Consider the following 13,056-nt stretch of genomic DNA (forward strand, 5'->3'; position numbering starts at 1 on the left):
GAAAGTACTATAGAAGTACCGAAAGGTCCGAAAGTATAGATTGCAAGGTTCCAGATACGGTAATATTCAAGCTGATTTTTACTGGCAGTAGTTGCAAGCTCTGGCGCGCTACTTGATGGTTAAATCTAAATATAAAAAAAAAACAAAATCTATCTTCTCTCTGGTCGAAATCAAAGCAACATACAGAGTACTCAGAATAGCCCAGTACCAACAGCTTCACTTCGCTTGTTGAGAAAACAGTAGAATGCGCTGGAAGACTGGAAGTCCCTAATCCCTCGAAACAGCATTAAGATACACTGTGTATTTGCAGCTGCAAGTACAGCCACAGTTGGACACACATAGCTGCGCTTACAGGTTACTATAAAATGCAATGACTTGTATTACAATAGTACCTAGACATTTTCACTAACGTTTACAACAGAGCACTGTAACCGTGATGTGCCCATCTCTGCTAGTATATCGGCTGAAAGTCGCCAAAGGTCAAACCGGCAGCTTTCGAACAGTTTTTTAATGAGCCCGGGGAAAAAAGCAGGCAACAAAGCCAAATGTTTGTAATACAGCAAATTCCATAAAGCCATAAAAATCACGAAAAGGCGATATTTATTCGGCAAATCATAGAACCATTATGACGTCACCGTTCAGCCGTTCACGACTGTTAGCGCGCGAACACGCTGCCGATAAGCTGCCTTGTCGTTCCAGCTTGGTCAGCAGCGGCATCCCCTGTGTAACATCACCGTTCTGATACTTGGTGCACTGCAACCTCAGATCCTTGGTGAAGGTGGTGATGATATCCTGCAGTGATCCACAGTTGTTGGCTGACACCTCATCCCGCACCGGTGTATGGTTGGCACTTGTGGGTAAATCGTTGACGTCCAACTTGCGGTTGGAACCGCGCGGCGAATCGGCGGGAGACATTTGTTTCTTGAAGCAGCTCAGCCGCCGTTTGGCCTGCATCATGCCCCAGCGTGCCAGGATCGGACTGGGATTCTGGTCGCTGAACATGGACAGATCCTTGGAACGGCGCGCCTCCTTGCGCCATTCATCTTCATCCACCAACCAATAGGTCAGCAGATCACCTTTCCCTTTCATGTGGACTTTTCCCCGGGGCTCCACTATGTAGCCGCCGAGGCTGTCCAAAAGGGCTTTGCATTGCGGACTGCAGTGAATCTTCTGAGCTATAAAGGTCATATTCGGCTTGTTTTTGTATAGTCAGTCTGATGTGCGATAGTAGGAAATCATGCACTTACGCGAACCAGTCGATTCGTATCGCGAAGTTGTGTTAACCGTATCACCAAATCTGCAATTCAAGCTTGTAGCTTTTATATCACACCTCAAATGTACAATGGTGATTATGGTGTATGTGCCTGTTCCAAATAATATTATCTGTTGCAAAAACTGTATTGGCACAATTTTAACTTACAGGCAATAACGCGGCATCTTTCTCCCGACAACCTGTAAAATAATACGATAAAAATGGTGTAATAAGCCAATTGTCAGTATAAGTACACCTGCATGCAGCCGAATGTTTTTCTTAACAATAATTTTGCGACTCTTGGTTGACATGGTATTACGATTCTTACCCCAGCCACAACAGGACCACTGTGGATCCCAACACGCAGTAATAACTGCTGATTAGGTCTGTGCTGAATGCGAAAATACTGAATAGCATCTAATAGATGAAGCGCCATACTGGCTATCACACCGGCATGTGTATCACCGTTACGTATGGGAAGTCCACTGCAAACCTATATAATGCAAATCAGACTAAGTCAATAATACATCGATTTTCACGAATATACAACGAAATCTTTACCATGTAACTGTCTCCAATCGTTTCCACTTTGTACGCATCATAATGCTCCAATAAAGAATCGAACAGTGTGTAAAGGTCATTGAGAAATGCGACAACCTGTACATCGAAAATTGGTAATTAGATCAGTCATCAATTCTCGGCTTTTCTTGGTAGCTCTCGCAAAGCCTTCAGATGTTTTTTTCAGCGTTACCTCGAAAGGCGTGCTTTCGGCACTCAGTGCAGTAAAACCAACAATATCCGAGAAAAATATAGTGACGCTGTTAAACTGTTCGGCTTCCACTCGTTCTTGTTTGATAAGCTGTTCAGCAACTGGCCTACAACAAAATTCAAATCATCACATTTTAGTTCATTTAAAGCTCACATTATTGCTAGAACTGCTTTCTCAAGAACTAACATTTACGATTATAACATACCTTGGTAAAATTTCATACAAAAGCGATTCTGTTTTCTTTTTCTCTTCCTCAAGTGCAGTTGTCCGTTCAGCCACCAGGTCTTCCAGATTGTTGGCGTACCGCTGAAGAAGGCCGAGGACGTTGTCCATAATTGTGGGTTTTCTGCAAACATTCTCGCACATATTTTACTACGTCTTGCTAGGTTGAAAATAAAACTATAGATAGGACAGGCAGCAATCCCCAGTAAAAATACTCCAACGGTTACATTTTTACGCAAATTCTGCATTTAACCTGACAGATTAGTTTTTCATGCATTTGCTAAAGTTCTCGCATTTTCGATCATGTAATGCCACTATTCTACGGTGCACTCCTTGAAATGAAGTTTATCTACGCCCGTTTACTGCGCAGTAAAACACTTACACCTTGAGTCGTATCTTAATCGTCTGAAAATCTGGCCGCGCCGCGGGGTTCTCATTCCAGCAGTCAATCATGACACTCAGTACGTAATCCGGCACATCGGTGACCTCCATCAATTCCGCCTGATTTGGTCGGAACGGCTCTTTCTCCCGGCCCAGTCGCAGCTCGGTGACAATCTCCTGCGCTGTCATATTGACCCGCCCAAACGGCCCATGTCGTCCGTACACTTCGTAGACAATCAGCGAGAAGGAGTACACATCGCCGGCGGGTGTCCCGGCCGGCGGAGGATACGGATCTCGTAACAGTTCCGGTGCCGTCCACAACAGCTGCTCAAAATACTGTTGATACTCGGATACTTTGAGGAGGGGGTCGTAGTTGACATTGCGCTTGAATTCGTGCAGGCCGTAATCGGTTATCTTCACCGTAAACCGGCTATCCACTAAGCAGTTGGTTGGCTTAAGAGTCCCGTGGCTCTTTAACGAGCTCATGTGCAGATAGCACATGCCCTGCCGAAGAATTAGTGTATCCGTAATGCACCAATAAAATTCCAGGTTTTATTGCTAATGTGATCATTGTGATGTGAATCTTACTCGCACAATATCGCCCAGCATTGCTTCCATGAACATAGAGTCAAGTGACACATTCTCGTCGTAAATGACATCCTTCAAGCTGCCCCGCGAACAGAATTCGGTGACAATACACACTGGTGCCAGACAAGCGCCAATAAAACTGCACAGATTGTCATTGCGAATTTCCCGAAGCTACAAACCAAAATGATGAAGGAAAGCAGAAAGTAATGAAACCCAATGAACAATTATCAAATAGGCATACGTCCAGTGTGCAAATGCAAGTGTAAACGTCGGTATTTCAAGGGAAATTCCGCTTCTTCAGGCTATCAGCAACGAGTCCTTACCAATTTTAATTCCTTCAGGATTTCTAGTGTCAGGCTAACGTGGGTTTTCCTCAAGTGCTTAACCGCCACAACCTGGTTTTTATAAAATCCCAGCTCGGTCTGCAGCGGCTTAGGTATACGCAAATCAGCAAAGACCACATCAAAAACCCGATATAACGATGTTAGACTGACGGACGTCGCACGACACGCCACCTCCGGCTCCAACATCGCGCGTAAATACGCCTGCAGCTTCTCCACATTCAGTTCTTTCCATTCAATCTTCCACAGAAAGCTGGCTTGATCGCGTTTACTTTGCTGACTTCTAGAAGATACGAACTAACACCACTGCAGTTTCTTGCCAGGCCAGTGACCTTTTCAAAATTCTATTTCAGACATCTAATTTGAGGTTTGCCTTTCGATACCTGTAGCAAAGTAACCCCGTGATCGCCGCAATCACCACCAAGACCACACCACCGATGGCGCCCAGCGTGACATAGAAGCGAAAATCCTTCTCGGCATTGACCTCTTTGCACTTGGAGTTATCGAATCCGCATGGTGGTTCATCCGCCGGAACGCGGTTAAACGGCCATTGAAGCTTTTCTTGTGGCTTGAGTACTAGCGTCTGAAAGCATTAAGTACAGTACGTATAACGTATAAAGACTAAGGTTGTTTAATACAACTTAATTTGCCGAGTCTCGATTATCGATTCATTGGTACCACATCCTCAATATCTTACACGTGTACGTAAAGTGCCTGTACTAACAGATGCGAGTAATATGGGCATAACAGTGATCTAATGGTAAGCGCTGCTTGAATAAAATACTGATTCTTCGTTAATCAAATCCCAAAAATTTCTTCTAGGCTGCGTAAATAGTAAAGACATATCTATATACCTCATTTCCTTATAGAAAACGAAACGAGATGTTAATTATAATGTACACATTTCTGATAAAACCCGTTTTGTTCTTTCAGAATGCAGACAAAGGTTGTATTTTATAAGACAGCCCTAAAACCTTCAGAAAGTGTATTTTTCGTTTAATTTGATGTCATAAGTAGTACGCCAAAGATAAACTCATACAGTACACTTTTTGAGAGTGTAGTTTCTTAAGATTAATCCTGAAAACTGAACCCGCTGAAGTCATACAGATATTGTGTACTATAGTACGCATTTCGCGTTCAGTTAGGCTAAGCCGTAGTTATCCCCACCGTAACCGTGGATGTTGGCTGTTACATTAAGGGTAGGACGACCTGCCATCATCCTTCCCGACCCTAGCATGAATACAATCCGGGTTGGCTGCTCTTTAACAAAAATAAACTATTAATGGCTGCTTAGCCCTGAAGTCGTACGATGACCTTTACTGGAAGGGAAAATATTTGCTGACATTTACGCCGCTCGCTCACAGGGCAGAGGGCACATCAATAGTTTAAACTTTTAGGCAACTTTAATTTGACTACGATCCAGCCAGTTCAATTTAACCGTGTCATAAAGCTTGTAGCAAACATAAAAGATTACTTACACACCTCGTCTGCTGTTGGCAATCGATCTGGGCAAATCGACAGCGCAATACGAGCTAATTTCTTACAAACAACGGGCGCGCCTTTTTTTTACCCGAATGCGCTGTCAGCCATTGGAAGTCGACAGCTTTCTCAGGATAAATAAATGTACATGTGTGTCTAATTTAGCCGAGACAGTGGTACATCGTCATAAGAAGTTAATAAGATTTATATTCTATCTTTTTATTAATATAGCCAGCTGTCTTCAAACATTTTTTCGTGCTGCATTAAAATATCCGGTCTATGTACCAGATTAATACTTATTTAATACGTAAGTATGGAAAAGTGAATTTATTTTGTGCAGCAAGATTACTGTCAAATTTGTTTGCTTTCTACAGTTGTCGTTAATTTTATTATTTACCGGTAAGGCACTGCGATTATCATTGTTCAGTCGGAAGATTCCAATATCCAGTAATCCCACGTTCCAGTCCTTGCCCACCGGGTTCTCCTTGAGGGCCAGCAGGGAATAGTTGCCCTGCGCATTGCCGGTGGGGTCAATGTAGCCGCCGTAGCCCATGGCGCTCTGGTAGGGCCGATCGATGATGAACTTGGCTAATTTGCTGCCGTCGCGCGGATTGGGACACTCGCTGACATTGGCCAGGCATTCGTTGAGGGCGCGTGCGTAGATCATGACGGCGTCGTGCAGGTAATAGGCTTCCGGCTTCACGTTCTTCTGCGGCATATCGTCCCACATGAAGTAAAACGGCGGTTTGGGCAGATAGGCATTGACTTCCGTGGTGAATTCCCCTTGTTCTTTGGCCTGTGACGGTGTGGGAATTACGGCCAGAAATGAACGGAAGGCTTTGATTGTTTTCTTGGCTATCTCCTTCTCAAATACACCTGGTTAAAAGGTTAAAATTAAGGAAAATTAAAAAATATCAACCTGGTCATGCACACACGTATGTACTTCCATGCGTTTACTGTGAAAATGTCATTACCATATCCTAGAATGATATTTCACTGCTTGCGTAAAAAAAATGACGCATTTCGATCTTTAACGTGGCGACGGTTAGCATGAGACGGGACAGACAGCAGGTATTTACATATGGCGAGTATTTACATGTATATAAAAAGCAACAAAAAATTCGAATATTTTTTCTGACCTGTAGCACTTGACATTATTAACCAAAAGAATTTAAAGTGATCCAAAAGAATAATGAAAGCAAATGGTTTGAGTATCGTTGTTTCCGCAAAATAAAAATTGCGCCGGGAGTTTAATTCAAAACAATTAAAGTTAAGCTAGAGTTTTTAAATAAAGAACTACTTATTTGAAAAATTTTGCGGCTCTCTGTGATAACAGCAAGCCATACGCATCGAAATGCAACCTTCTGAAAGTAAACCTCTTGCTTTTCGCAGTTAAAATTAACCATAAATGATGATGGGACACATTTTTGTACCGCAAAAAAATGCACGTAAATTGACGTAATGATCACATGTACAATACAATACCTCTGATATACTTGGCTGGATCACTTCCACGGTCTTTATACTGCTCCAAGTAGACCCCCACAACAAAATAGTCCCCACTATCCAGCAAGCCCTCTTCTTCCATGGCATTCATAAATCCCACATGACCATCAATATACCCGATAACCACAATGACTAAAAATAGCGGCATATATGTCAGTACGCAGGCGCGGACTCAATGTGGTGTTACGTAAACACCCCGGCCAAGGTCATCAGACATACTGCGCGCGGCATTCTTGATTTCCTGGATAATCTGCTTAAAGGGCGACACAAAGATGCCATCCGTATCGAATCCCTGCCAAGCCGGAATAGGCTACACTCGGGTTAAAGCAGCAATACAAACAATCTAATTGTACAAGCTCATTCCGAAATCCGGTGATCGCTGCGGTAAATGAAAAACATCCTTCCAGAACTACCGCGTGCTAAGCCATTACGCAATATGCAGTCATAAAAACCTGACCTTATTAACAATAGGTGACATTCTTTACCCTACGTATTGACCACAATATATCTACGGTAACGTATTCCAGCTGTGAACAGTGTGACTGAAAAAAAGGAACTCTTGCTGATCCATTCTCTATATATCGATGAGCAAGGGTCCTGTTTCTTTAAATATATGCCGGTATGTTAATATACATATATGCAATCCATTATTTTCGTAAGGCAGTCGTGCAATGCACCTTTTCCACCGAGCAGTCAGTGGCATTTCGGAATAAGCCGGTACAATATTTTGTATATTTTAAGCGACGGATAGTACCACATAGTACGTCTCGGCCCATGTCCGGCTGGTGACAATCTGCACGCCGTACTCCTCCAGGACATTCTTGACCGACTCCGCCGTCCGCCGCAGATGATCGCTCTCCACACTGTACACAAAGGCCACCTTCTTCCAGTTGTACTTGAGCAGGAGCGACGCCACGGATTTGCTAATCTGCTGCGCATGCGGCTTCACGTGGATGAAGGTGGAGTATTTGTTCTTCTCGTCGCGGAAGCGGTATTCTTGGCAGAAGTAGGACAGCATCAGCACATTAAAGCTCGTCGCAATGCGCGCCTCGTGGAAGCATCTAATAAACACACACAGGCGGTGCCGTTTTCTAAGTGGATGTATGGTTAATGGGTTCGTAAAATATTTGGAAATTGATAGGAGGGAAGTATATTACGTCTCTTGTGGCCCGATAATGGCACTAATGTTCTCCAAGCATAATCGGGCGGTATGCTGAATACTGAAATCTTCACGACCGTATGTCTCTTCATATTGGAATTCCAACGTTTGGTTAATCAGTAAATGATCTGCAATGATTTTAGCTCGAGTGAGAAACTTTCTTAATACATAAATAATAATAGTAAATCACTACGTATCTGTACAATTTAAATACGAAAAAACATTTTATATTAACAACGATATTAAATTTTATCTGCTCCGAACGGCAGCTATACGCATAGTATTTACTCACAATTTTTTGTATACGCAGGAATACCGTCACCTCAATTTTAAATTAAAATGATTCGTATATTTGTGACGATTTAATACTTAGTTAACAAACTTTGTTTTCAGATCTGCATTAGCTGGTATCGAGGTACGAAATAAAGGATAAAAAAATTTATTGACCGATATCTTCTGTTTGTATTTCGCTGTGATTATTATACGGTTGCCGCTGTATAAGTCAACAGCTGGATGGTGTTACGTTGCCGGGGCAAATACACAAGACAAACACACTTTTTACCAAGTATGTCACAATTCAAAACATTGATCAGGCCAAACACGCACATGCGCCTCCCTTAGAATTAGTGTTTATTACTCTTGAGCTAATGTAATCAAAATCCATTTCCACACTGAGCACAGCGGAAATCAAATAAAATCCACAGGCCGGCCTTTTATTTAGCCATACTGCATAATCAATTTAAGATGCCACCCGGCATAGTACCGCCGCCAATGACCGTATTTACGGAAGTCAAGCAAGTCATCGCTTGTGTGCACAGAAAGAAATATGGCATACGTAATATATTCCTGATAGAAAGTAGAAAGAATAACATAACTTCGGAACAATGCCTCAAACATTCTTTACTAAAACGTAGGAAAACTATCCGAAATTACTGTCATTTACAAATAAAAAAAGGGTGTACTAAAGGCATAATTTTTGGATACAAATGTTTTGCCATGTAATTGAAGCCAACATTGTTTTGTGCATTATTATGATACTGTAGTCTGATAGACACAAGAATTTCGTTTACACTGAACGTTTACCACAAGCAGATCAATAAAATAATTAATCTGCATTTTATTTAAAAATGTATAGCAAAATTTTTAATTGCGGACACTCTAAACGAAACAGCACATGCGTTAATCACGCAATCTTAATCGAATCTAGTCCAGATGATTAATGCAGTAATCGCTATCAATCTACGCCTACACAAGCCCGGCTGGCTTTCAGCTTGTCCGATTACACCGTCACGCATGTACACGTACCGGGATGATTCTGATTAATCCCGTTGACAGCCAGGGAAATCGCTCCGCTGATCTGATATCCCGGACGCTCATAGGTGGATATGGCGCCGGGATAGCGCTTCGATCCTGTAATGTAGCCCAACCGGAAGACCTTCCCGTTGACCAGATAACCACCATACACCACAATCACGATAATACAGAGAAAACTCCCGGACATTCCGTCGCTACTCTAACCATATTCCAAGATGGCGTTTTACACTGCACAGTCAATATATTCGAAGTTCTAACGGAAAAAGACAATGTCAGTATTACACTCGCTGCCGACGGCATGAAAACCGTTCACCACACAGCAAGGTTATTCCGGCCATAAAAACTGCCGATTTGGAGCCGGCTTCGCGTTCTCCCGTCCATAAAAATCACATACACATAATCGAGTGCTTTTAACGATGCAGCAGATAACGCTCAGTAATTCAGCATATGCGGCAACAGTTGAGTCTTGTGTTTTAGAAAGAAAAGTGCATGAGCCAATGCGGCGCGCACACGACAGCCAGATGAGCCGCTGTGAATGCCATCTTGACGATCCACGTGGAAACCATTAATCTCCACACACACACTTGTAGTCAGAAAGCAAAAGGACGTTGTGCGCGGAGATTTCCGGTAATAATGAGTCTGTCAAAGGATCGAGCCCGGTAATTATCCGGGTATGATAACATACAAGTGCGCCTGGATGTTGATTTCACCCCCAGTCACAACAACACATCGGGCCGCTCTGTAATTGTCAACGTGTAAAAAAGATGTCATGAATCTCTCGACGGATAGCGCTCATTTTCTGGCTGACTGGCGGTCGGTGTGCGAGCTGATATGTACCGCACTGGTGCGAGAATATCTGTACGGTCTATACACATATAATACGTGCGCGTCGGGAACGGTTCTCAGGGGCCGCGCCTATTTAGCGGCCCATCCAAAAGCGTTTAACGGGCAACTGTTGGATGGTGTTGTGTGTGTGCCACTGGGGAGCAGCTCATGTGGCAGGCATCATTAAGATGCGTTGTTAGCTCCTTGGAGAATTGTCCGCGACAAATGAAGACCGGCACGAATGATACCGTGCAGAAAACGCAATCATTATAGAGCAATTGTCTAGATTTAAACTCATTAAAGGATAGTCCGGCTATCGGATAACAGTAAAGTGCATACTATACTGATTCGGTATTCAGTACTTAACAGAAACTGTCTTAATACGATCCGATATGCAAATTTTAAACAGCGCTTTTCGTTAAAATGCATTCCGGAAATGAAACGTTGCACATTTTGCATTTAGGTTTCCGCGTATCTCTCTACAACACGTACCGATCTCAGGCGATCTGTAAGGCCAAATCACTTCTGCTGGGATAAACGGGGGTATCGGGATATTTGCGCTTGTTTACTTCAGATATCTATATATTTAAATAATAAAGAATTTCTTCGCAGTGCGAAGTAACAAAAGACCTTTCGACAACGGAGTGCCGAATAAGACGCAAATTCGCTAAAGTACAGTATATATGAAAACTTTTGCACCACTTACTTTGCTTGTTTTTTATATCGGTCATATGCAGTAGATCGATAACATAAGGTATATAGAAATTCATCATTCTGCGGTATTTCTTCAGATAAGGACATGAATACCATAACAGAAAATCAGAAATGTACATTGGTCAACCTGATATCGAACCACTGTAGTACAAATCCTTTACCTCTAGCCTGCCGTTAGGTTTAAAATTATCATAACTCCCCATCCCCGGGAAGATAGCAATCCGATTATCTCCGCCATTAACAGTTATAGGAGAGGCTTGATCGCGAATGACCAGGGCCCCGCCCTCTCGAAGAACAGTCCACGCAGCCGTGAACTACAATTCACTGCCGACGGTCACCTTGCCCTTGGCGTCAAAGTCTGTGGCTTGGACTAGACCATTGGCTTGGATATTAACGGATTCACCCAAATTTGGATAGATTGCCAAGCGGTTCTTCTGGCTGTTGCCAGTCGATACTGTATCGCGGATCACAAAGGCGTTACTTTCCACATGGACCACCCAGCCGTTGAACGACAAATCATTCCCCACTATCACATTTCCACTGGCGAGGAATTCGTTTGCCTGGATCTGACCGTTGGCATTAAAGTTGACGTTTCCTCCCACTCCGGGATAAAAGGCAATACGATTGAGACCGCTATTCATAGACGACTGCAGATCACGAATAGCCAGTACATTGCCGCTTTCCTCCCGCAGAACCCAGTCATCGTTCACGAAAACATTGCTTGTCTTGACGCTGTTGCTGGCGACCAGGTCGGTGGCCTCCACTCTGCCATCGGCACGAACGCTAACGCTCTCCTTCAGTCCTGGATATAGCGCAAAGCGATTGTCACCTCCCGTAAGCTGGTCGCGGAAGACTAGCACCTGATTTTCCGTTCGTATGACCCAATCATCGTTGCCGCCAATGAAGAGCTGCTTCACGTGGAGGTTCCCTTGCGGGTCCAGGACCGCCGTGTCCCCTGTGCCTTCTTTCACCAGAAAGCGGTCACTGTCAGTGTTGGAGTCGGTGAAGACGAGATAGTGTTCCCCGTCGATTTCTTGATCGGAGATAATCCACTGTCCAATCTGGATTTGGTTCACTTTTAATGAATCTGCACAATGAAACGTTGCAATTATTTTAACAGCTTGTTAAACGTAGGTAGGGTACCTTGCACCGCTGATATTACATAAATGATCGAAGCGAAGGGATAAACTAAATTAAAATTACGCTGTACCTCGAGTTGTTAATGCTGATTCTGCGCACTTATATACAGGGTCAATTAATAGTTAAAGTGTGATTATTTTTTTACTAACTTTACAAACTGAGTATCAAAGGAAAAATTATTAATAGTAAATATACATATATTCGTTTCAAAAAAAAACCGTCAAGTTTTTTGTTCCTGATCGACGTAACCGGCACACTTAGTCTCAATTCTCAAACATGGAGGCTCTTTATCTCTGCTTCTAAATAATGTGTTCTTATTGCTTTAAAATATTTTAGATACTAGAAATTGGTACCATGTAAACATTGTAAACGTACCACGAATGACCGTGCAAATACGGACTGCAACTGTACAACAAAAGAACAGAATAATGAGAAAGGTATCAGGGCGGGCTTATGATTCAGCCCTTCTCTCATTGGTTGGTTTTGGGTTTTTTCCTGTCTGGGCATTTGCATGCGCTTTGATGGCTCTATAAGGCAGCTGCGCTGCCTACAGAGACCAGTTGGTTCTTGGCTTGCGCAAAGCGCGGTGTGTCAGATTTCGGCATTAAAGCCTTCATCCGGGTTTGCTTTTGTTTCGCCGTCGATGGTCGATGCGCGCCTAGTCAGCGCCATCTGATATGGTAGCAGATCACGGAGACGTTCGTGTGTTGCACAGCGGGCTTGCCCCGCTCACGGGCCACCTCTGAGTTGTGGACCAGATCGCGTGATCGCGCCCTGTGCCACCCCCGGGTACGGAGCTCACCCGCTCCTCCGGATTTCCCGTCAGTCGCCGGAGCTGTGCCGTCACTCCCGCAGAACGCGGAGGAAACTGCCTCTCCCAGAAGGGGATGGAGATGTCGCCAAGCCAGAAGTGCAGCGATGGACGGACAAACCCACAGCCACACCGTACCGATGACGGATGCCGACGGTGGACGCAACCCGGACCAGCAGGAAACCTGCGGACCCTTCACCACCACCAACAGCCATGCCAACCCCGATCCCCACGGCCGGATCGACCACCATCACCACGCCGAGAAATTCCCCCCCACCAAAACCCTGCCCGTCCTACCTGGGACAACAACCTTTTCCCCCGGCGGAGCAGCTGATTTTCCCTACCCGGAGCAGCGTATTTTTGTGTTTGCAGGGTCATGGCCGTACCTGTGCCCCAAACCCCTGCCCGATTTTCCCCAGACCATGACCTTTCTCCAGACGGATAAAATGCGGAATCTACCGATTTCCGCATCCGACCCTGGATTCTGTCGCGACAGTGCGTTGACCTAGGCACTGGATCGCGTGAAGCCGAACCAGACCGACCGAACCCGAGCCA

The 13,056-nt window shown here is 44.1% G+C and overlaps 1 protein-coding gene across 2 annotated transcripts; it reads right to left on the reverse strand.

Annotated features, from left to right (window-relative positions):
• Positions 1-499: 499 nt before the first annotated feature.
• Positions 500-9,909, reverse strand: LOC129597158 (receptor-type guanylate cyclase Gyc76C-like). Of its 2 annotated transcripts, none has more exons than XM_055494604.1 (17): positions 9,003-9,909; positions 7,696-7,825; positions 7,293-7,599; positions 6,758-6,848; positions 6,518-6,670; positions 5,430-5,908; positions 3,937-4,136; positions 3,536-3,836; positions 3,213-3,383; positions 2,626-3,128; positions 2,227-2,367; positions 2,004-2,127; positions 1,814-1,909; positions 1,581-1,745; positions 1,421-1,452; positions 1,248-1,297; positions 500-1,175 (listed from the first exon to the last, which is right to left on the reverse strand). In XM_055494604.1, exons 1-17 carry the CDS (start codon positions 9,196-9,198, stop codon positions 613-615), a joined length of 3,702 nt encoding a protein of 1,233 aa, XP_055350579.1. In that variant the 5' UTR covers positions 9,199-9,909; the 3' UTR covers positions 500-612. The 2 variants fall into 2 exon arrangements, with proteins under 2 accessions (XP_055350579.1, XP_055350580.1); XM_055494605.1 differs by having other exon boundaries at positions 6,758-6,830; positions 9,003-9,905.
• Between the last annotated feature and the right edge of the window lie 3,147 nt (positions 9,910-13,056).

Source organism: Paramacrobiotus metropolitanus, unplaced genomic scaffold (assembly GCF_019649055.1).
Source record: "Paramacrobiotus metropolitanus isolate TYO unplaced genomic scaffold, Prichtersi_v1.0 Parri_scaffold0000101, whole genome shotgun sequence".
Classification (NCBI taxonomy): Eukaryota; Metazoa; Tardigrada; class Eutardigrada; order Parachela; family Macrobiotidae; genus Paramacrobiotus; species Paramacrobiotus metropolitanus.

Coding starts and splice junctions, on each gene's coding strand:
- LOC129597158 (XM_055494604.1), bottom strand. CDS start 9,198: ATGTCCGGGAGTTTTCTCTGTATTATCGTGATTGTGGTGTATGGTGGT. Junction 6,671..6,757: donor AATCAAGAATGCCGCGCGCA/GTATGTCTGATG, acceptor CGCTATTTTTAG/TCATTGTGGTTATCGGGTAT. Junction 1,746..1,813: donor CGATTGGAGACAGTTACATG/GTAAAGATTTCG, acceptor TGCATTATATAG/GTTTGCAGTGGACTTCCCAT.